Genomic DNA, 23,957 nt, shown 5'->3' on the forward strand with positions numbered 1-23,957 from the left:
TTCTTAATCACTGGACCACCAGGGAAGTTTCTAGATTTGGTATTTCTGAATGCATATCCTGGGAGTGAAATATGTTTAAAGGATGTTTTTGCTAAGAACTATACAGTACCTGAATTTTGGGCTCTGTCATGATTAAAAAATTACTTGTTGTATCTTGAGCACAAATATGTAATTTTTAAAATTGCTGAAGTTTTCGATTTTAATAGAAATCCTTTGACAGTAGTATTAAATGTTTGTAATAATTAAATGTTTGTATCAGTCTTTAAAAACATGCACTTGTCAAACATACAAAGCTTCACTTCCCTGAATTAACACAAGTCTGACTCCCAAGTACAGTCTGTTCCAGGCTGAAAAGACCAATTTTTCTCTTCAAGTTGGTAGAGGTAGGAGATGAAATTTCAGGGAAGTGGATGCCAGGTTCAGTTCAGTTCAGTTCAGTCACTCAGTCCTGTCCGACTCTTTGCGACCCTATGAATTGTAGCACGCCAGGCCTCCCTGTCCATCACCAACTCCTGGAGTTCACTCAGACTCACATCCATCGAGTCAGTGATGCCATCCAGCCATCTCATCCTCTGTCGTCCCCTTCTCCTCCTGCCCCCAGTCCCTCCCAGCATCAGAGTCTTTTCCAGTGAGTCAACTCTTCACATGAGGTGACCAAAGTACTGGAGTTTCAGCTTTAGCATCATTCCTTCCAAAGAACACCCAGGACTGATCTGCTTTAGAATGGACTGGTTGCATCTCCTTGCAGTCCAAGGGACTCTCAAGAGTCTTCTCCAACACCACAGTTCAAAAGCATCAGTTCTTCAGCACTCAGCTTTCTTCACAGTCCAACTCTCACATCTATACATGACTACTGGAAAAACCATAGCCTTGACTGGACGGACCTTTGTTGGCAAAGTAATGTCTCTGCTTTTGAATATGCTATCTAGGCTGGTCATAACTTTCCTTACAAGGAGTAAGCGTCTTTTAATTTCATGGCTGCAGTCACCATCTGTAGTGATGTTGGAGCCCCAAAAAATAAAGTCTGACACTGTTTCCCCATCTATTTCCCATGAAGTGATGAGTCCAGATGCCATGATCTTTGTTTTCTGAATGTTGAGCTTTAAGCCAACTTTTTCACTCTCGTCTTTCACTTTCATCAAGAGGCCTTAACCCCTCTTATTTAGCAAGTACAGAGACAAAGGAAGCAACATCATTAATAGGGGAGGAAGTATAAGTACTAGCAGCTTTATGATGCTTTGGTATTGGGTTTCCAAAATCAACTTGTCAGACCTTGGGCAGAAGACCTAAATAGGCATTTCTCCAAAGAAGAAAACATACACAGATGGCCAATAGGCACATGAAACAGATGTTCAACGTTGCTAATCATTAGAGAAATGCCAATCAAAACTATAATGAACTATATCACCTCTTACCAGTCAGAATGTCCATCATTAAAAATCTACAGTTAACAAATGCTACAGAGAGTATGGAGAAAAGGGAACCCTCCCACACTGTTGGTGGGAATGTGAACTGGTACAACCACTGTGGGAAACAGTGTGGGGGTTCCTTAAAAAACTTAAAATAGAGCTACAATATGATCCAGAAACCCTATTCCTGGGCATATATCTGGACAAAACTAATTTGAAAAGATACGTGTACTCCCATGTTCATAGGTTGTTGATATTTCCCCTGGCAATCTTGATTCCAGCTTGTGATTCATCCAGCCTGGTATTTTGTATGATGTACTCTGCATAAAAGTAAATAAGCAGGGTAACAATATATAGCTTTGTTGTACTCCTTTCTCAATTTTTAACCAATCAGTTTTTCCATGTCCAGTTCTAACTGTTACTCCTTGACCTGCATACAAATTTCTCAGGAGACAGGTAAGGTGGTCTGGTACACCCATCTCTTGAAGAATTTTCTAGTTTGTTGTGATCCACACCATCAAAGGCTTTAATGTAGTCAATGAAGCAGATGTTTTTCCAGAATCCCCTTGCTTTCTCCATGGTCCAGTGAATGTTGGCAATTTGATCTCTGGTTGCTCTGCCTTTTCTAAACCCAGCTGTACATCTGGAAGTTTACATACTGCTGATATAAACTGCCAAGTGCAAAATAGATAAACAGGGTCCTACTGTATAACACAGGAAGCTCTATTTAATATCCCATGATAAACTATAATAGAAAATAATATTATAACATATTATACATATATACTTCTCTCTCTCTCTTTATATATATATATATATATATATATACACTTCTCTCTCTCTATATATATATATATATAGATACACATATATACACTTCTCTCTCTCTCTCTCTATATATATATATGTATATACTTCTCTCTCTCTCTCTCTATATATATATATATATACTTCTCTCTCTATGTATTTATATATGTGTGTGTGTGTGTATGTGTGTGTAGAACTGAATCACTTTGCTGTACACCAGAAATTAACATAGTAAATCAACTATGCTTAAATAAAATATAAAATAAAACAGACCTTAAGAGAAAAGCAGAGCAGGGAATAGCATCGGAGTTGAGTTGTATAGTTCAACTGGTTTCCTGGATGAAAAAACAACACAGTCAGAAACAGCAGATAGCAGGGCACATTTATACCATAAGAGAACTGCTGTCAGGCGATCTATTGGTAGATAGGAGCAATGTGTGCTGCAGCCAGCTCATGCCAGCTTTTAAGAGCCAGTTGGTAGTTTTCAAGAATTTTCCAATCCTGCTGTGAATCATAGCAATTATTATTAATTAAATCATATAAACTTATACATAATTAAAGAAAGTTAATACATACTCAAAACAAATCACGTCTTAATTACGTGCTGACGTTTTACCACCATCTAAATTCTATATCCAGGGTGGTAGGAATCCTGTGTGATGGTGCACCGCTAGTCTGCATCTTCTGCCAGCTCTGTGCAGCTGGAAGTGAGGCATGATAGGAGTAATGACACCATGGAAATCAGAAAAACCACAAAGCAGGACTCTTCTCTCCCAAAGAGCCAGTTGTTAAGTATCTGCCAGTGGGCTCCTAAAGAGGACGTTGATTTACTGGTGTGAGAATGTGAGGATTCTGGAGGCTGGTGTGTGAAGCCTGTTTTCAGTGTGCCAGGTCCAGAGTCCTACCCTGTGACTTTGTTATCCCTACTCGGTGTCATTCTGAGGACTTACTTGACTTTTCCGTGATGGGCATAGCCTTGAAAGGGGGAGGGGGAAGTGGGGAAATGGGATCAGCAGCTGCAGTGATTTGCCAAAATGTCAGACCTGTGCAGGTGGCAAAAGTTTGCAAAGAAGTTTGAGTAGAATCAAGAGACAGAAGCTTGGAGGCATAAAGCAGAAGCATTCATTTCCCTAAACCTATTAATATTTCTTTTTGTAATCCTAATGGTGGCCTACATACCTTCGATGCAAGAGTTTTATACGTAAAGGGTCAGAATTTCAAAGAATCTGGATTTCTTCCACATCCTAAGCACATTACAGGATATGGGAAAGCAAAGGTGCCTGCTTTCAAAGAGTAGAACAACTGGAGGGGAGGAATATAGTCCATCCTGGACTGTAATGTGGTGGGTACTGTAACAAAAGGGCAGACAGGATGCTCCAAGAGCGTGACAGTAGGGACCTGGCCCAGTGGCATCCACAAATCAGGCAGGCAACTATTTCATGTGTGCAGTTCAGGAAAACTATGAGTAGCATATTGTTCTTTTCATCTGCCCTAAAGGCTAGTGGAGGTTATTATTCCAAACCTTACAGGAAAGCCTAGCAGGAGATAGGCTTTCAAGGTGATAGGATTGATATCCTTATGATAGGATTTCAAGGTGAAATGTAATGTCCTTTCCCAGACCATCCTCCACCCCTGCAAACCTGCCTACTTTCTAACTCCTGAAATGTTACAATTAAAGATTCACTCCTTAATCCTCTCTTAAAATGAAAATCCTTTTGGTGCTTTGTTTATCAGCTTTGAATCTTAACGTGAATGAAGTTAGCAGTATGTCTCTGAGGGAGATGGTGCTTGATAAATGGGTACCTGGAAATAGAAATAAAGTATGAGAAAGTGAGGGGAAAATAGACAAGGGGGACCCACAGATGAGAGGTGCCAGTGGCTGAAGCTAATCTGTATGTGAGGCTGTTTACAATATTGAGGACCCAGGTTACACTTGTCTTGGCTAAACCTTCCCAATCAACAGAATAACTTCTATCCTGGCTGACACCCTTCCTGGTGATAAAGCCTATGAGTTGCCCACATTCCAGATGGGAATTGTTTTACAAAGGACAGAGGGAACTAACACTGATCAAGTTCTGCAATGGGCCAGGCTCTGTTTTAGATTTGTTTTACACTCATCATCTCATTCATCCCTAGAAGAGCGATGGGGATTTACTGTCACTCCTGTTTATCAAGGAGGAGACAGACTCAAAGAGTCCAGGTGACCTGCTAGAAGTGATGGGAAGCTGGAGGTAGCACCAAGATCCAAATAAACATTTGACTTCAAAAGTCAGGCCTGGTTCCATTATTTAAAAAAATAACAAAGGAGATTAACAAAGCATGTTGGCACCTCCCTTTAGAATCGCATACTTTCCTCCTAGGATGATAGATTCTTCTCATTCCTACATATGAAATCTGTACATGGATCTTTCCTGTATATCCCCATAGGAAATAAAATTATCAAGCTTTTTTTGTTTGTATTATGAAAACATTAACTTTTATTATTTTCCAGATATGTAATATCAAATAATATTTTTCTGAATCACACACATTTTTATCTATTCTACACATAGATGCACACACACACAGAAATGCCCTCTCAGGGGCCATTTCTCCCCAGTGAAAATCACTGATCTAGGAGAAGAGAGACAGACTCATAAACAGAGAAAGTGAAGTACAAGATTGTATGGTGTTTTTATCTGTATATAGTGAAAAATCATTATGATAGGTGTTCTACTCAGAATCTGTAGATGGCATGTTGTGGAAGTAAAGAAGAGCACCTGTTACACCTCAAGAGACTCATGAAGACTTCCTGATGGAGAAGGTAAACATGATGACCATCTCCAGTTGCAGAGAAACATTAAGAAACTCCTACACAGTTAAAGGCAGATGGTATAGCCAGGGAGAGGCAGTTCCTGATGACTGTCTTCATTCTGAAGCTGATTCCCCCAGGTCACTGGTTCTCCAAGTGTGGCCCTCAGACCAGCAGTATCAGCATCATCTGGAAACTTGTTAGAGATGCACATTCTCAGGCCCCGTCCTAATTACACTGAATCCAAACCGTAGGGATCTAACAAGCAATCCTAGATCTCAGAATCATACCAAGTCATCCTGGTGCCTACTCAAGTCTGCCAGCCCCTGGTCTAAAGCCCCAGCCAAGGATTTAAACTCTGCAAATACATAGAGGTTTCATCGCAAAGTGTTTTCTAGTCAGGCCTGCAGACGTGTCTTGCATAACATGTTATCATTGCTTGGGATGCTGAACTCCTCAAGACATGGACGCTATTTTTATTTGAATTTAGGTCTCCAATGCCTTGGGCTGGGCCTTCAGTTCCTGGGATCCATCAGGTTAGTTTAGTGCAAGAGTAAGGACATTTTGGCTGCGTGTCTGTGGCATATGAGCACTGAGATTCCTCCTAATCCTTCTAGGAATTCACATCTTATTCCTGTGGTGGGAGGACAGAGCTTGTAAATATTTCCTGAAATTTTCTAAAGTGACGAAATTTATCTCCATGATGCATAGCAGCCCTAGACATTGCCCAGGTATGGAGACTGCAGCTCTTAAATACAGTAAGTGGGGAACTTCGCTGGTGGTCCAGTGGTTAAGACTCTGTGCTTCAAATGCCAGGGGTGCAGGTTTGACCTCTGGTCGGAGAACTAGGATCCCTTGTGCCCCATGGTGCTGCAGAAAAATTACTGTCAGTGGAAAAGACCCTTTTGCTGGCTACCCACCCCAACATGACCACCGCAATGACTGGATATGATGAGATGAATGATCCTGAAATTCCAAAAGTTTTTAAGATGAAGATAAAAGGAAGGAGATGTGATACCCAGGACCAGTTCTTGGTGTCCTCTGTATTCAGGCTTCCTACTGCCCTACTCGATGAAAATGTGAACACTTGGATGGCCTGCTTGATGGCACATTTAGCCACTACCATGATGCTTTCTCCTCGGATAGTTTTCAAAATAAACAGATTACAGTGTAATTAAGGATATTTAGGGCATCTCTGTTTTGCTTGGAAGGCTGAATCTGAAGTGAGATTGTTAGGATGGTGCTTTAATGGGCAATTGGGATATGTAACTGGAGTGCCACAGGACTCTGCTTCAGAGATGCGATCATAAAAGAGTGCTTTCCCACTTGGGGCCTAACCACAATTTTCAAAAAATACCCTTTTCCTGACCTTATTCTGACCTATTTGACTTTGCTGAATTAAAGGGTTTTTTGCAAACTGGGAAGATGTCATTCCGAAAAAGACCAGCTGTTACAGAAGGGAAACCACGGGCATGCGGCCCTTTTAATGATTGTGAATTGGAGTTTTTTCTCTTTCCTGTTCTTTTTCCCCTTCAGAGAACATCTTTCTCTTTCCACGTTCTTCCTTTCTCCACAAAACAAGTGGTAAAGCAAGGGCGGTAAAAACTAACCTCTGAGGAGTCTGAGTAAAAGGTATGGAAGAATTCTCTGTAGTATTCTCAAAACCTTTTCTAACATCTGAAATTACTTTAAAATTTAAATATATGCCCCATTTAAGTTTTTAGGTTCACGTCTTAGCCAGACCACAAAAAAATGAGTAGAATTTAGAAAAGCCAATGAGCAAGTGAAACATATCCCATCTAAAACAGTGGAACCAAAGGCATAGCCTGGGGAATGAGAACTTGGACTTCATGAGATGAACAGGGACTGGGACGGACCTGAGAGATGGTACATACTATCTAGTGGGAAATGTAAGTTTGTATAGATGAGTGGGCACAGAGTATAAGAGGTGAAAATCCTGCAGTAGAGTTGTTATTTTATGCAGAGCAACATTTTTTAAGCAGAATTATTCTACCTTTTGGTCTGTGGAAAAGGACACTGTCTTAGTCTGTTCAGGCTGCAATAACAAAATACCACAGACGGAGTAGTTTATAAATAACAGAGATTTATTTTTCTCATTTCCAGAGTCTGGGAAGTCCAAGACCAACGCCCCAGCAATGGTCAAGTTTTAGTCAGGGTCCTCCTCTTGCTTCACAGCCATAGTTAGCACCTTCTCACTCTGTCCTCACAGGAGGAAGGGGGATTGGCAAACTTCAGAGCCTCCTTTTTGAGGACTATAATCCCCTTCTTGGGGACTCCAACCTCCTGACCTACTGTCCTTCCAAAGGCCCCACCCCATAGTATCTCATTGGGCACTGGGACCATAAGGATTTGGGGAGGACACAAACATTCAACCATAGCAGATGGATTAAGTGCATTTATAGTGTAGAGAGATTTAAACATAATAAGCACTTAGAGGATTAATGTAGAGCAGTCCTTTAGAAACATGGGTCCATTTAGTCATTTGTAAACTCTGGCCAGCATGTCTGTTAACAGAGCAGGGCCTCTAAGAAACATAGTTTCTTTAAAACATATATTGATATTGCTGTGTTAGTTGCTCAGTCCTGTCTGACTCTTTGTGACTCCCGGAACTATAGCCCACCAGGCTCCTCTGTTCATGGAATTCCCAGGCAAGAATACTGGAGTGGGTTGCCATTTCCTTCTCCAATATTAATATTAAACATGCATTAACTCAACATTGTAAATCAGCTATACTTCAATTAAAATTTTTTTAAAAACCATATATTAATTCATGCCCATTTTCTACAGTAAACCAAAACAATATAGATTTACTCTATGTAGCTCTTCAATTTTATAAAGATATTTTAGGACTTTAGGGATGAAATCAGAAACATTTAGATCCCTGTAATTTGGAGTCATGAGGAAACAGCATAGAGCAGGAAATCCTCTAAATCAGGGACTAAGCCTTGCACAAGGTTTTGATCATCGTTGTGCAGGACAGAGCTGAACCCTAAAACCCACCGTTACATTTAATTGAACAGTCTAATGACATCCTCTGAGAACACTGCTTTAATAACATACTTATTTAAAGTGACAAAACCCATGTCATCATTCTTTAATTCTCAGTAGTGACACCAACATTTTCTTTTTCTCTATTTGCCTTATCCTCTCCTATCCCTGCCATATAAACAGACGCTGTCTCTTTAAATCACATTTAATTAAGTTTTCTTTTTTCTTTTCCTGTTTTTTTCCCCTATTGTCTTGTGTTGGTAGCAGGTTAATCCTGAATTTCTAATAAATACAAATGGATTAAAGAAAATCATGAGTTTAAGAGTATTTTAACTTCATTGGCATAATTGTTAATATCTCCATCGTCCCCTGGGATATGTAGGATTACATTAATTAAAGTGGTCTCTGTAACTGAATGCATTAACCATAAATGTGGCTGCTGTGTCTTCCCCAGCACCCTTTAGGTATTTAATTTCCTTGCCTGCAATAGATTGTCAGAGCAGTAAACGTGAGGCAACTAATGTAAATGGTGTAATGACGGTAATTATCTGAATGGATCGATTGGAGTGTTATTGCAACGTGATATTGTGGGCAGAAGCAATATTAGACATCCCATACACATTCTGTTTTCAATTTTATTTCCTTACACATTTTTTTCCCAAGATTTTTCAAGTGAAAGTAATGTCAGCCGGCGTTGCTATTCTCTCCTTTATCTCTCCCTATCACCCTTTGTGCTGCTGCTTTACTAAATAAAACCAGCAGAGCCCAGGAAAACTAAATTTCTCCAAAGAAAGCAGTGACCTTATAAGATGGAAATTCTAGCAGTTTCTCTGTGATTCATGGTATCCAAATATTTGAACCTGAAGTCACTTTGTAGATGGGCTATAGATTGGCTAGTTTGTCCCCTTCACTCATTAACTGCTAAAGAACTGTAATCTCAAGGAGGGTTCAATGACTTGTTGAAGGTTACACAATACGGTATTGCCAGGTAAACTAGAAGGGGGTGGAATTGGCCCTGTCTCTCTTCTGGGCTGGGCAGGGAGCCGAGAGTGTGCGCCAGCTGCAGGCCAAAAGGGGTTCAGTGTGACAGGCCAAAGCAGAGCGAACCCTGGAAGAAACATTAAGTCAGGAAAGTTTCCTTTTCCTTTGAGTGGGGAATGAAATGATGGAACCATCTGGGATAACCAGTACTTAAAAATCCAAACAGATGTTCAGCATGAGGGTAGAAGGTTTGGGCTGGGTGGCAGATGTCTGTCCATGATGAGAATGGAAAGACCATGGCAGGATCCCACCTGAGGGACAGGAGTGTTGGGAGAGGATTACTAAAACAGGGATTCAAACTCAGAGGAAAAAGGTCAAAGCCGAGTATTAGAATTGGAAGTTGAAGAAGAAACAGAAGTTTGAATCCTTGGACTTGAAAGATGACTAGGTCGACACGATCTGACAGTGGCAAGAGCACCTTGAAACGGCCTGTTTCCTGTCAGTTTTCTTCGACTTTTGTGCCCCATCCTAGTTCAGTCACACCACTGGCTTTGCTTGTTACGTAACAAATGGGTGTAAGTCGAAAACTTTTCATACATCTGCCCCCCAAAATCCCAACAACATTCAAATCATCAAAGCACTGATAAAACCACACAGAACCCACGCCTTCTGTGTTCCAGAAAACGGAACACTTAGAACTTCAATTGCTGTACATAGAAAAATAAACGCCAAATACCCACAGCACTACCTGCAGCAAGCCTGGTGTCCCAGGGCAGGATGGTGGCGCAGGGTGCAAGGAAAGCACTCCCAGAACGAGATGACCTGACACCACAAGCTCAGATCTCAGTACTGGCTATCGGACAGGCCTTAAGGTGTGCACAACCTTAAGGTGACCATCTCAGCAAGGTAGTGACTCTAGGGAGAAGAGGGCACAGAGAAGATATACTGTTTGGAGATGTGAATGTGAAGGGGAAAAGATGAGGGAAAATTTCAAGATGCTATGGAAATAGACCAGCCTCCTCCATCATCATCCGGTAAAGAGGCTAAAACAAGGGTATATAGTGCAAGGCTGGAGGAATAGTGTGTGAAAGTGATAGACTCTGATAAAGCAGGAAGAATGTACCGGAGAGCTGGTTGGGAAAAGGAATGAGGCAAGGACTGTTGATTGTTGCGTGTGTCATAAGAGGCAAGGCACGGAATTGTAACTAGATGGTAGCAACAGAGGGAGCAATGAAAGGACCTGTAAGAGGTGTGTGGGTGGTATCAGAGAGATAGGAAAGGAAGCAACACTTTGCTCTTTTTAAGGTACTTTGACTTTTGGAATCATGTTCATGTTTTTCATATTCAAAAAATAACACGAAAGCAACAAGAAGATGAGAAATTAAATTTGAATGCCATCAGAAACAAATTAACTGAATTTAAAAATACATTTTCAAATTAAGAACATAACCACACTAAAGTGGGAGGTGGGGGAAGAGCCAATCTATTATCTTTTCAATTCAGTCGCTCAGTCATGTCCGACTCTTTGTGACACCATGGACTGCAGCACGCCAGGCTTCCCTGTCCATCACCAACTCCCAGAGCTTGCTCAAACTCATGTTCATTGAGTAAGTGATGCCATCCAACCATCTCATCCTCTGTTGTCCCCTTCTCCTCCTGCCTTCAATCTTTCCCAGCATTGGGGTCTTTTCCAATGAATCAGTTCTTTGCATCAGGTGGCCAAAGTATTGGAGTTTCAGCTTCAACATCAGTCCTTCCAATAAATATTCAGGACTGATTTCCTTTAGGATTGACTGGTTGGATCTCCTTGCAGCCAAGGCACTCTCAAAAGTCTTCTCCAACACCACAGTTCAAGAGCATCAATTCTTTGGCGCTCAACTTTCTTTATAGTCCACCTCTCACATCCATTCATGACTACTGGAGAAGTCATAGCAAAATCCTTGATAGAGTGGGTGGGGATGGTGTTCACAGTTGGCAGCCAGAGGGAAAATATCAGTCAGTAGATTGAGAACAAGCCAAGAAGGCAAAGGGAAGTGAGTAAGAAAATTTTAGCAGAATGGAAGGAGACAGAGCCACGAGCATGAGCCAACTTAAAAAATATGATTTGATGATAATGGAGAGGTGAAGGCAAAGAGTTGGACATGACTGAGCGACTGAACTGAACAGAACTGAACCTTAACCAAGTGATCAAAGTTAACATATCCAAATACGGGACAGATAGACATACAGGAGCCTGATATGATGCACTAAGAAGGATGCAGTATCATTTCTGTTCCATTATTGCCAAGTTTGCAGAAGGAAACTTGAAAGAAACCTAAATTAAGTGACATTCCACAATGTAATTGTCTGTTACTATTTAAAAAAAAAAAAAAAATAGAAGGAAGAAATCATGAAAGACAACTCTTCCAGATTACATGCTCTTGGATGAATGCTAAACACATGCAATGCCTGATCCTGGATATGATTCTGGGTTGGAAAAAGTTTGCCTTAATGACATTATTGGGACAATGGATGAATGGAATAAGGACTATAGAAGAGACTGGGTGCTGTATTAATCAACATTGTATTTCCTGATTTTGAAAACTATACTCTGATTGTCTTCATTATTGGAAAATATATACAGAAGTAGTTAGGGATAAAGAATTGCAGGAAGAAAAAAATGAAAGAGAAGAAAATAATACAGAAAATCTGGCAAAATTGTTGAATCTGAGGAAAGGGTATATGGCAGTTCATCATAATGTTCTTGAACATCATCTGCAAGTTTGAAATTACTTCCAAATAAGAAGTTTTTTAAAGCCTGGTGGAAAGAATCTAAATAGAAAATGTGGATCTATGTACGAACACCTCCTAAAAATCATACCACAGTTTTGAAAAAAATGATTTTGAGATCTGTATCCCCATTTCTAAATGTCAAGGAGGGCTGTCCTGAAGGGGAGAGAAGCAAGGTTGCCTTAGGGGATTGAGACAGTGGTTATGGCAGCCGTGGGACAGGTTAACTTACACAGTTTAGGATTCAGGCCAAGGTCAGCAGTGGCGAGAGTGAACCCGGGTCACCAGAGGCAGAAGGCAGTTCTCTTGCCACCACTCTATGTTTCACTGAGTGTTTCTGTTCCTTTGTTATTTTGCTAGTAACCTGGTAACCATATTCAACCTAGGATCCTACAGTACCTTATTTAGCATTCAGGTACCTACAAGGCTCTGAGGAGCAGAAAAGCAGTACTTTTAAGAAGGCAAGTGGAGAGGGGAGGGACTCAAGCATGGTTCAGTTCTTGAGTTGCTCATTGTAGCCTCATATTCAAAAGTCATTGATTAACCAGGAAAACAACATGTTTAGTCTGCCTTTGGAATTATACTTTCATGACTTTACCTGAGAGTCTCTTCTGTGACCTAAACAAATACCAGGTTATGAATTTATGACAGGTCTTAATGAAGTAGATTAAGGCATTTCTTCCATTTACATTTTCATAGAATGAAATAAACATTGTAATCTTTTTTACAGAACACTTTCACATCAGGCCATGATTTGATTTTCTACCTGTTCAGAATACCAAGTTTTGCATTTCTTTAAGCCCTAATGCCTTTTTGTGAGAGATAAGACAGAAGTCATCCCTGAGAGATTTATAATAGTACTTAGAGCAAACTCGTCAAAGATTCTTCTACAAGATTGTTTTGGATCCTGAGGAGATATATTTAGTAACTGTATTGAAGAAGTTGTCACATAACACAACATTTCATTGATTTATTTGTATTATTTTTGTGTCTTCACTGCAGGCAGAGAATTCAGCATTGGCTTTGGAAAATGAAAATCAAAGGGAACAGTATGAGAGATGTCTTGATGAGGTAAGGGGAACAGAGAGGTTCTGGATAAGAGGTTGGACTATTTAGGATTCCTTGGTCAGATCTTAATATATGTCTCTTACCAGTCCTGAACAAACATTAGCATTTAGTCCTTGAAAGGGAGGTTGTAAACAAGGAATATGGATAAGGAATGTCAGTCTGTCCCCTCCCCCTCCCTCCCTGTATCCTTATACAGGCGTCTACAAATTCCTTTTGGTTATTGTTTAATATTCTCGGGGCATAGGTTGTGAGATGCTTCACTGTATGATAAATTCCTCCTGTCCAGTAAGTGTGATCCCAGCCTGTGAATGAGAAAAGCTGCCTCGGGGCACACTGCATCGTCTCCAATTGGATGCCATTTCTGAATAAAAGCAAAATCCTTGATAGAGTGGGTGGGGATGGTGTTCACAGTTGGCAGCCAGAGGGAAAATATCAGTCAGTAGATTGAGAACAAGCCAAGAAGGCAAAGGGAAGTAAGAAAATTTGAGCAGAATGGAAGGAGACAGAGCCACGAGCATGAGCCAACTTAAGAAATATGATTTGATGATAATGGAGAGGTGAAGGCAAAGATGGCAGGTGTCTCAGATTCCTGAGAGGGGAAGGAAAATTGGAAAGTGGGCAGGCCCTCATTCTCTTCTCAGTCATCCCCTCACTCCTGGCAGGGAGTGCACCATCCATCCTTCCTGTGTCACCTTGCCAGGGCTTGCCAGTGACCTCCCTGACCAGCTCTCATCTGGGGTTGGTTGGCAATTGAAGTTATTCATTTAATGGGATGACTCTTCCAGTCATCTGCCCAATACCCTAAAACTTGCACATATCCTTCTAGAAGATTCAGTTTAATAGTTGTTATGATAGAGCTGACAGAGATTTCAAGAAAATTAGAAAAATTATGTTCAGTCACGTTCCACTTCCTGAGCAATGGAAACTGGAAGTATATCTTCAGTCTTTTCCTCCTCACTATCAATTGGGAAACTTTTTCCAACAAATACTCTTGAATTTCCTTACCCCTTCTCTACCCCGTCCATGAAGGTGATGGAATAAATGACAAAGAACACAATTTAAAAGCCCAGTTGTGGCATAGTCACCTCTGCCATATACTTCTCTTCTCCCTCGAAATTAGAAATGGTGTTTCCTCACAGTTCCACATGTGCTTGATATTTTCCTACACCAGTGGTTCTTGTAGTGTGATCCCTGAACTGGCAACATCAGCCTCGTCTGGGAACTTGTTAGAAATGCAAATTCTTTTTTTTTTTCATTTAACCTTTAAAATTTATTTTGGCTGTGCTGGGTTTTTGTTGCAGCACATAGGCTTTCTCTAGCTGCAGCTCTGAGGCTTCTTTCTTGTTGTAGCACAAGGGCTTCTCTTATTCTAGGGTATGAACTCTAAGGGAAGCCCCAGAAACACAAATTCTTAAGCCCCAGCCATAGAGAATAAGAGATTCTGGGAGTGGAGGTGGGCCTGGCTATGATCTCTGTATCAGCAAGATCTCCAGATGATCCTGCTGAACCCTGCAAACCAAGAGCCATTATCCTCATAACACACACCACTTTGCTTCACAGTCACTTGTCGAAGAACCTTCAAACAGTCCCTAGAAAGTTGTTTAGTTATTTAATATTTTAATTGTCTCATAGCTCCAGCCATATGGGGCTTTCCTGGTGGCTCAGATGATAAAAAATCTACCTGCATTGCAGGAGACCCAGGTTCGATCCCTGAGTCGGGAAGATCCCCTGAAGGAGGGCATGGCAATCCACTCTAGTATTCTTGCCTGGGAATCCCACAGACAGAGGAGCCTACTGGGCTACAGTCCACAGGATCACAAAGAGTCAAACACAACTGAGTGACCAACACTTTTCCAGCTATATGTATTAGTTACTCAAACAAAATGGTGTTTGCAGTCCCTTTGCCCTGTCAAGACTTGAAAGGACTCAGAGTCATCTTTACAATGTCCAGAGTTAAAAGAATCACTCAAATCAGTTGACATAAAAGCAGGAGTGATGACTCATGTCTAGTGAGGCCAGTTCAGCCCCTCTCACCTCTGTTCCCCAGGCTGTTGGTCCAATCAAAGTTGAGGGCAAGAAATTCCAAATAGATCCAAGGATATTTAAAGGAACAAATACTGCCCTTGGGTCATATGTATTGATCAGCAAAGTACTACCTTAACCTCCTGCACAGGAATTTCCAATTAGAATCCCTATTCAGAAGTCAAATTTATGTGAATCATACCACATAAACTTAATTTGTCACAGTTTCCCCATAAATCATCCTTCCTCATCAGTCAAAAAACTCCCAGCATTTATTTATGGAAACTCAGGGTCTGTTTTCTATATGTCCCCTATGCCTACATCCCAAAGGTTTCATTAGAATGTGACTGGCACAACCGAAGTTTTCACCCACAGAATCATTTAGTATAAAGTTTCCACTGAAGACAGAATTTTCAGAGGGAGAATTTCTCCCTTCTTAATTGCAGAAATTAACTGTTGCCAAAGAGGTGATTTGTAACAAAGAACCACCTCTGAGCAGTACAAATGTTTTGTATTCATGAATCCTGGCCCCTGATTACACATGCCAGTTGTTTTGTAACTAATTGCACGAGGGGAGACAATCCATTTCTATGCATTGCAAGAGAACACTCTCAAAGGGGTAGTTGAATGTAGTAATAATGCCAACTGGAAATTCTTTTCCAGGCTTTTTGTACTAATTAAACAAACTAACAAGGTAAGGCCTCATGCTAAGTTATTTCCTTGCTGGTGGGTTTCATAAAATATACACAGGTGGATGAAATGTAAATTTGAAGTGCTTCTCAGTCCCTTTTGCACTGATTGTTATTTTTTGAGAAATGAAGAACATATTGAGGATTTGGGGAAAGTACTTGGGGGTCAGAGATTCCCTCTGATTCCCTAAAAAAAGGGTGTGTTTATTCAGAAGGAACAGACATGCATCCATAGATACACACACACACACACACACACACACAAATACATGCACACACTGTGTCACTTCACCATCACCTCTCCTGCCACCCAACCCCTCATCTCCTCACCTTGCAATACAAAAGCAAAACCAAGGACCGCTCCTGATTGTGAGGGAAGAGACTAGAGGTTTTCATGTTTGCATCTAGCTTCTGTGTCCAGCTGTTGAACAGTTCACTGGCAAGCAGTGAAGTGTTTATTCTCAGTATCTCCTTGGCCAGTTCCTTTAAGACCAGTTTATTCCCAAGTAGAGAAGTGTAATGACACATACAACTTCCTCAAACTAATGTCTTATATTTGGATAGATTCAGCTGTGCCCTCCAAACCTTTGTAAGATGTGAACCTTGCCCAGGCTCTGGGATCTCAGGGTGCCCCCAGCCTAGCAGGATAAGTGAGGGAGATGGTTAATCCCAGAGGAAGGAGGTGAGGGAAACTCACAAAGGAAATGGGCCGCACTGGGGACTTGGAGAACAGACAGCACAGTCACCAAAGGTCAGGAGGAATGGTGGGCAGGAGGTAAAGAGGGCAAAACTGAAAGGACATCTTTAGTGAAAGAGCTGGAGCAGATGAAGTCAGATCTAGAAAGGTGAGTGATTCTCACTCTTACCAGCACATTGGACTCACTGCAGAGCTTTGAAAGAACAGCTGGCTGTCCCCAGAGATTCTGACCTGATTCTGCTCTAGATCAGAGCCTGAGTATTAGAATTTTTTAAAGCACTCCAGGGGTTTATAATATTCAGCCAAGATTAAGAACCACTACCCTTATGTCTCTGAATGTGTGTTTTAGAGAGCATTTTCAGAAGGCATCTGTAAGATGAAAGCTCCACCAAACTGGGTATGATGATAGAAGAGCCAGGTGAACCCATGCAGAAATTTAAAGTTATTTCCAATTTCCTAACAGTGTCTGAGCAAAAAATAAACCCCAGCCCAGTGTTTCTCAAATTGTTTCTCCAGACCCCTCTGCATCACTATGAGGTGTCTCAATTGTTAAAAATTTGATTCTTAGACTTCACTCAACTACTCTTAAACAGAATGAGGGGTGAGAGAACTGGCAATTTGAAGAAGCTTCCCAGGTGAAGCCACCGAACACAGAAGTTGGAGAACCTGCCTCCCCAGTCAGGCCATTAGAGTTAGACCAGAGTTCATACCAGGTTACCAGAGTATTTGAGTTCTTCTTTGACTTTTCCACACTCTACACTTCAGATCACAAGGACAGGGAAAACCAGACCTATGAGTGTGGTTCAAGAAAAAAGAAAAAAAAAAAGCAGCAGAATTTCTTTTAAAGCAAGACTAACTAAAGGCAGAAGTAGATTAAGAACAGTTTTTACTTTTCTTTCTTATTCCTATGGGATATGCCAAGACTGGATTGCTGAATCATCTACCACATGTGGGACCTAAGTCATCTTTAAAATCAATGTCTTGACAAACGTAGATGGCACATGATGTTGCTTATGGCTCTCACATGCTTCAAATGTCCATTTCATGTCCATTTCATGAACGGATCATTCTTGTGCCTGCTCTAGACTCTAACCACCATTAGCAGTACTTTTGTTCTTGTTAACAATATTTTTCCAATATTCAGCACAATCCTTAGCCCAGACTAGGTCACTCAAGGCATATTTATTGAATAACTAAATGAACGAATGGAGATTATGAGCAGCAAATTAATTTCCAAATTAGTTTTTGCTGGAATTCCACATACATATTTAGTTGAATTTCTCCCACTCCCAGGATCTTACAGGGTTTCTTTCTACAGAATAAATAAATAATGTAGATGCTTAGTGATTTTTATTTATACATGTATTTTACACACAAATACACACACACAGACTTCATCCCTTTACAAATGAAAGGGCTTCTTCTCAAACCATCCTTCCTTAAATGCTAACCTGAAAATGTGTTTTACTTCCTGAAGTTTGAGTGACCAGATTCAGATTTAACATTTTTGTCAGGTATTTTTCATCAGGTACTGTCCAAGGTGGTTTCTCTGATGATGTCTGTCATCTCATACTTTTTTCACAACAACTTCAGAGGCCGACGGTTCCCCTGCATTACAGATGAGAAAAATTAGGTTGCTCTCCCACCCCTGTGCATATCAGTGATTGGTCAACACAGGACCATATTGGAACCCGGGTTTTTCTTGTGATTCTCCACCAGTGCTCCTCGTACTTGCCCCCAGCTGTCTTCCTACAATAAACCAAGGTCAAAAGTAGAGAAAACTTCTCCAAAGCACAATTTCTAAAATGTGTGCTTTTGTGACCAGTTTTTTAATTACCTGGCTGACAAGGTAGTGGCTTTGCATGTAAAGCACATAAAAGGATGAAAGCAGGGCAACCAGGCAGGAGGATAAGACTTTAAGCACAGTGTCCACTGAGTTCCTCCCTCGCCCACCTTCGACCCCATCTCCAATTGTCTTCTGGATGTGGTGAGAATTGGCTCCCTCTGGAATGAACTCCCCGATATGGCTTCTCATTCAGCCTCAGGGGCTGTTGTGCAATAAAATAACAGACAAATCTGCATCCCCTATTCTCCTCCCTCTGCCCACCCACTTTGAGATCCCTCCACACCTGAGAGGGAAGAACAAAGAGGCATGTGGGTCAAAGATGAGCCAGGTGTCAGAGGAGCTGGCTTGTCTGAGAGAATTCTTACGGAGAGGAAAGAAGAGATGTACCACAGTGCCCGCCCACCCCTGTTCCTCTCCTAGATGCAAAGGGGGCGCTTTCCACAAAGAGCCTAAGCAAAATGGTCAAACAAGCCAGGGGCTTAGGGACCATCAGCTTTGCTCAGTGTGTCTCGGGTTCCTGTGACCCAGCCCAGCTGCTCGTTTCTTTTTCTTTCTTTGGAGAGGAAAGCTGTCAGCTGACGTTGGAAGGTATTTGTTCTCATTAGCTGGGCCTGCCAGGGTGTGATTATTTGCAACCCAAGTGCTGAGGGCAGGATGCGATGATGAAGGCAGGGGCCCATTTCCAGGGATCATCTTGTGAGACTATGAGAGGTTGCAGGCACAAGCTCCGAACAGTTGTTCTGTGCATGCATCTGAGAAGCCTAGCTGTTAAAAGTCCTAACAAAACCCAAGAAACTATCCTTATAGACAGTACCAAGGAAAGCATTTGTATCACTTGCCTGCTTTTCTGCAAAGAACCTGTGAGCCCTTCCGGGTAATAGAACCCCGTGTCAGTAGGTAAAGAAATAATGCGTTTGTGTATCTTTGTTCAATTTTCGGGTAGAGCAAACAATTGTCCAAAATATACGCCAAAAGTAACTGTATCAGAAATAGAGTCTGTAAGCCTATAGGGCAAACATACTTGGATTGCAAAGATATAACATATTTACTCCTGCAGGCTTTTACAGATAAGATACTCGTTTATGACTCCTGTTAAATCATGTAGAGAGCTATTTTATGTGACCACCATTCCACAGACTGGTTTAAGTGAGGGGCCAGTTCTGAGGAAGAAAAGAAAATATTGATATTAGGCAGTTTTATGAGAATGTAAATCAAATCCAAAGGTTGCTATACAAAAGAATTAAATTATTTATGGTATAAATTAAGTTTGGTACATTGCTTCTGACTTAAGCAGCATGAATAGTTCTTCTGTTTTTTGTGTGTTTTTTTAATTTGCAAGAATAAAATAGATGGTATGTAGTTTGACTTTAAATTCTCATGAATTTGAATGAACATTTAAAAACTGAAAGGTTTTCAAGATTATGCTATTGGTCAATTTGTGTGGGCTGAGTAACATTTGTCACCATTGTGATTGTGTATAAATAAAGTGATAAAAGAAAAACAGCACAAGTTACAGAAAATGACTTATTTTAGTCTACAGTAATCCTTAGATATCTTCTTTAACTTAGACTGGACTAAAAGAAATACCTAATAATACTTTTTCTTCAAAACTATAGTTAGTTTCAGTAAAAAGCCTTTCTTTTAAACTTAATGTCAGCAATGTAAATTTGAAAAGGATTCTGATAGGAAAAGAATTCCCTCTTGTATATATCAATTATATAGGTAATCTGATTTTAGTCATTTACTACTTGTAGTGCAAATGTCTGCTAACCACAAATAGATGACAGCCTCTATTATAATTTTCAGTGAGGCTTACTGGTAGCCAGCTGTCATTAAGGATATGCTATTTTGTCAATATTGAGTCAAGAAGCAAATTCCATGAAAACATTTTTACCGTAATCTATTCCAGTATACTAAAAAGAGAAATGAGCATACACAATTTAGTATCAACAAAAATTTAATTTGTTATCAAGAGAAAGAGAATATAGAAGTGTGGTCTTTAGTCTTTGGTTGAATATGAGAATTAGCAAGATGATTACAAGTTTATCACACTTATAACTGTGTTCTTGCCTAACTCTTACCAGCTATGCTCCTTTTGAAACCAAGAAACACATCCCAGTCATAGATACTGTGCAAATTTATATTGGATAAGTGAAGGAAGAAATGAATGAACAGAAATATTTAGGATATTTAAATAGCCTGACTTGGTCTTTAATGTTGTCAGTTTCTATTATTACACTAAATGTTTACCATATGTGTATGTACTGACTAAAAAATTTCATATAATTCACCTATCTACCATAATTTTATCAATAGTAGCCATATGGGTATATAACTTTAAGATTGTGGTGAAGTTTAATAAGTGACTCTCTGGAGTGTTTTTGAAATCTGCAGGTGAAAAAGAAATCTTAGTATAAATACATGTAGAAAGATGAATAGTTTTCAGAGAAAATGCCAGATCCTTGAAATATGAGAAATGTGTTACTGATTTTTCACATGGCCTTTAACTGGAATTGTGCCACATGCTCACTCCTAAGCCAGTCACTGAAAGGGAATGAAATTACCAACACCAATTCACCATTCACCTCCTAGGGCCAAGAGGGGTCCAGCTTTTCCTACTGTCCCAAACTGCCCGATACCTGAAGAAAATTAGGGTTCTAGTAATAAGTGACAATTTTATTTAGTTGTATATTAGAAGAAACTCAACGTAACAGTGGATATTTTGTTTCTATCTCATATGCAAGTTCAGAAATAGAAAGTGCAGCTCCATACATCATCAGGACAAGGCTCATTCTATTTTTCTGCACCCAACTACTTAATATGTGACTTTCATTTTCAAGATGGCTGCCAAAGCTCTAGCCATCACTTTCATATCCCAGCAAGGAAATAAAGAATAAGGATGGGCCCTCTTTTTTTTAGGAGACTGCCTATCCATCAGTCCAAGAAAATGGACCGTCTGGAACTCATTGGGCCAGAATTTTGTCACACAGTGACAAGGCAGGTTGGGAAATGCATTTGTGTGTATCCAGGCAAAAAAAATCAGGGGATGTAAGGGAAAATAAAGAATAGAGTAAGCAACTTTCAGACTCTCTTATAGGTAGTAATGACAGAGGATAATATAAACGAAGATGTGGAGGAGGAAAGCAAAGCCTATATAGGAATGAAGGAGTTGCCCCTATTCTGCACTTTCCACCTACCTCTATTGCAAGTAATTCCAGGCAATGAAATAGTCACACAGCAAAAGAACGGGAAGGAGAGGCAAAGGGCATTGTAAATCAGCAGTGTAAAACTGTGTACAGATAATTAGGATCATGTTTTGCACTATATCATTTTTTAGCCTTCTTAAAGTACTTTACATATGAAAGGATATTATTTTTCCAAATATGGAAATGTGAGAGTCAAGGTATGAATGATCTTTCCAGCCTAACCATCTTAATTAGCAACAAGGTCACCTTTGGAAAATGCAAAATATTACCTAGAAGGATAGGCTTATTATGAAAAGAATCAAATCCTGTAGAAGTAGAGGAAAGAGCCAGACGAGGAGCTCATTAGCTTTGGGAAACTTATTGGTAAATTAGAGTCTGTGCGTATAGGGTCTCATTATTATAATCAGCAACTCTTTTCTTTATTTTTTAAAGGTAGCCAACCAGGTTGTGCAAGCCCTGCTCACTCAAAAGGTAGGTCACTTTCTGGCTTTATTATTTTCATAGCACTTACGTGAATAGATTGGAACTCACATTGTCAGACTAAAGGAAACTATGATTGATAGCTGCAATACTTTTTCATTTATTCAGTTAGGTTAAAATTGTATGCGTTTTAGATGGCATATGAACATCAATGACCAATAGATTCATAAAATTTAAACTCTTGGGGAAGTAATAGAAAGCTTTTTGAAGATGAAAGATTTCCATGGGCCTACCTAGATGAGTAGCAAACCTATCATTTTTATTTAGTAAATGTAAACATTAAATAAGTTGATGGATTCCTCTGGCCTCTATAAAATGAATAGCCTCTGATGGACAGCATTAACAGAGGCCTAAAATTCAGCAAGAGATCTTTGAGGTTAGGAAGGTTATTTAACTTCTCTGGACCTTAATTCCTCTTCTGTAAAATAGAGATAGCAGTGTCCACCTCCCAGAATTGCTATGGTCACTCTATGAAAAGGAAGAGCTGTTCCCACAAAAACAGCTCTGTGGTAAAGATAAAGCAAATGGTGGTGCTAAATACTTGAAAGTTGCTGAGAGTAGATCGTAAGCTTTCTCTCCACAATTTTTTTTTTTTAAGAGAGTTAACTATGTGTAATGATGGATGTGTTAATTATTTTGCTCTTGGTAATCATTCTACCATGTAATGTATATCAAATTATCACATCTTACACTTTAAGTATATACAATTATATATGTGAATTTCTCCTCAATAAAGTTAGGGGAAAAACAATTGTTAGTCTCTGAGCATGAAATTTTTATACCTTCTCCTTTGTTGTCATCTTATTCTGCTTTCAGATCATGTTATTGGGGCAGAATGGGTAAATGCAGGTAGTTTGCCCAAACTTAGCTAGTTTGGTGAATTTTATTGAACATTTCGCATCTCTTTGCATGATCTATCTGAGAGGCTGAATTCTAGTTCCTTCTTATTTTGTTTATTCTGAGTTACTGCTGTATGAGATAGAGATATCCTCAAAAGAAAATGTGGGAACATGTGACTTGTTCAGGCAGATGTGACTTAGGAGAGCAAAATCACTTATGGCATTTAAATGTTTTTAGTTGAGAACAATTTTAGGGTTTGGCTACTTCTCATGAATGTACTTAAATAATTATTTTAAATGCATGCTGTAAAGGCATTGTGATAACAGTTTTGCTAGACTTTCTGCCCTGACTACTTCTGTCAAAATATCATGCTTCCTGGTATAAATGATTTTAACTGGTTCAGATTTTACATTAACATTACATGAGGAGAGAGATTTGAGCACATTTATTAGGTTAGAGGTAGATTCAATTGTGAATAACAAAAATCCAAAATAATGGTGGCTTAAATCAGGTAACATAAAATTAAATCAGTTGTTTACTCCTCAGATCTAAATCTGCAGGTGGGGAGTACGTAGCCAGCATGATGTCTTTGCTGCATAAAGTTCGTAGGGTCACTGGCATCATGGTTTCTATCTTGTTATTCTGTGGGATGTGGCCTCCATTTCCACAGTTACCTCATGGTCCAAAATGGCTGCTCTACCTCCAGTCATCACATTAATATTTTAGCCATCAGGAGGAAATGAAAGCCAAAGAAAAGGAAGAGGATAAAAGACACACACCGGCTATCTTTTAAGAGAGCCTTCTAAAAGTTTACATACCTCCCTGTTTACAAACCTTAATTATGCAACCACACCCAAGGAAGCCAGTGATGGAATCTTTCTTCTGGGTATGTGCCCAGTTGCAAAGTGATTGTCACCTGGTTGCAGAAGGGGAGAAACATATGTTGAAGGACAAATCATGATTTCTGTCACAGCATATTTGAATACTTTTTCTCTTTCAAAGGCTTTAATTTCTCAGTTGCTTTTCCTCCTGTTCCTCCTCACTTAATTACAGATGTAAGGAATGCCAGGGTGCACTGCTGCAGCTCTATGTGTAACTGTTGAAAGACTTCTCATGCCTTTCTTTTTTAATGGTGCTTCAGAAAAGAGACAAGAAAACCATCTGGCACAATATATAGGAAAATGGGACCTTTCAGGTCAGCCACAAAAAAGTCGCTACACAAATTCAAGTAATAACTAGTAAACAGATAAATCTACCTTGGTACAGTTAAGCAGTAAGACACAAAAAGATGTGCTGCTGTGAGATAGCATACCTCAGGGACGCTGTGAGCAGGAAAAGATGCC

At 40.0% G+C, this 23,957-nt stretch overlaps 1 protein-coding gene across 8 annotated transcripts in view; it reads left to right on the top strand.

The window, feature by feature from the left end:
- The window catches only part of NCKAP5 (NCK associated protein 5), a 1,211,030-nt gene that overhangs the window by 957,502 nt on the left and 229,571 nt on the right, over window positions 1-23,957 (top strand). For all 8 annotated transcript variants that reach the window (XM_070799923.1, XM_070799938.1, XM_070799949.1 and 5 more), the window contains 2 exons: window positions 12,769-12,837; window positions 21,727-21,765. In XM_070799923.1, coding sequence (XP_070656024.1) covers window positions 12,769-12,837; window positions 21,727-21,765 — 108 coding nt within the window. The remainder of the gene's footprint in view (window positions 1-12,768; window positions 12,838-21,726; window positions 21,766-23,957) is intronic.

The sequence above is a fragment of the Bos indicus genome, chromosome 2 (assembly GCF_029378745.1).
Source record: "Bos indicus isolate NIAB-ARS_2022 breed Sahiwal x Tharparkar chromosome 2, NIAB-ARS_B.indTharparkar_mat_pri_1.0, whole genome shotgun sequence".
NCBI lineage: Eukaryota > Metazoa > Chordata > Mammalia > Artiodactyla > Bovidae > Bos > Bos indicus.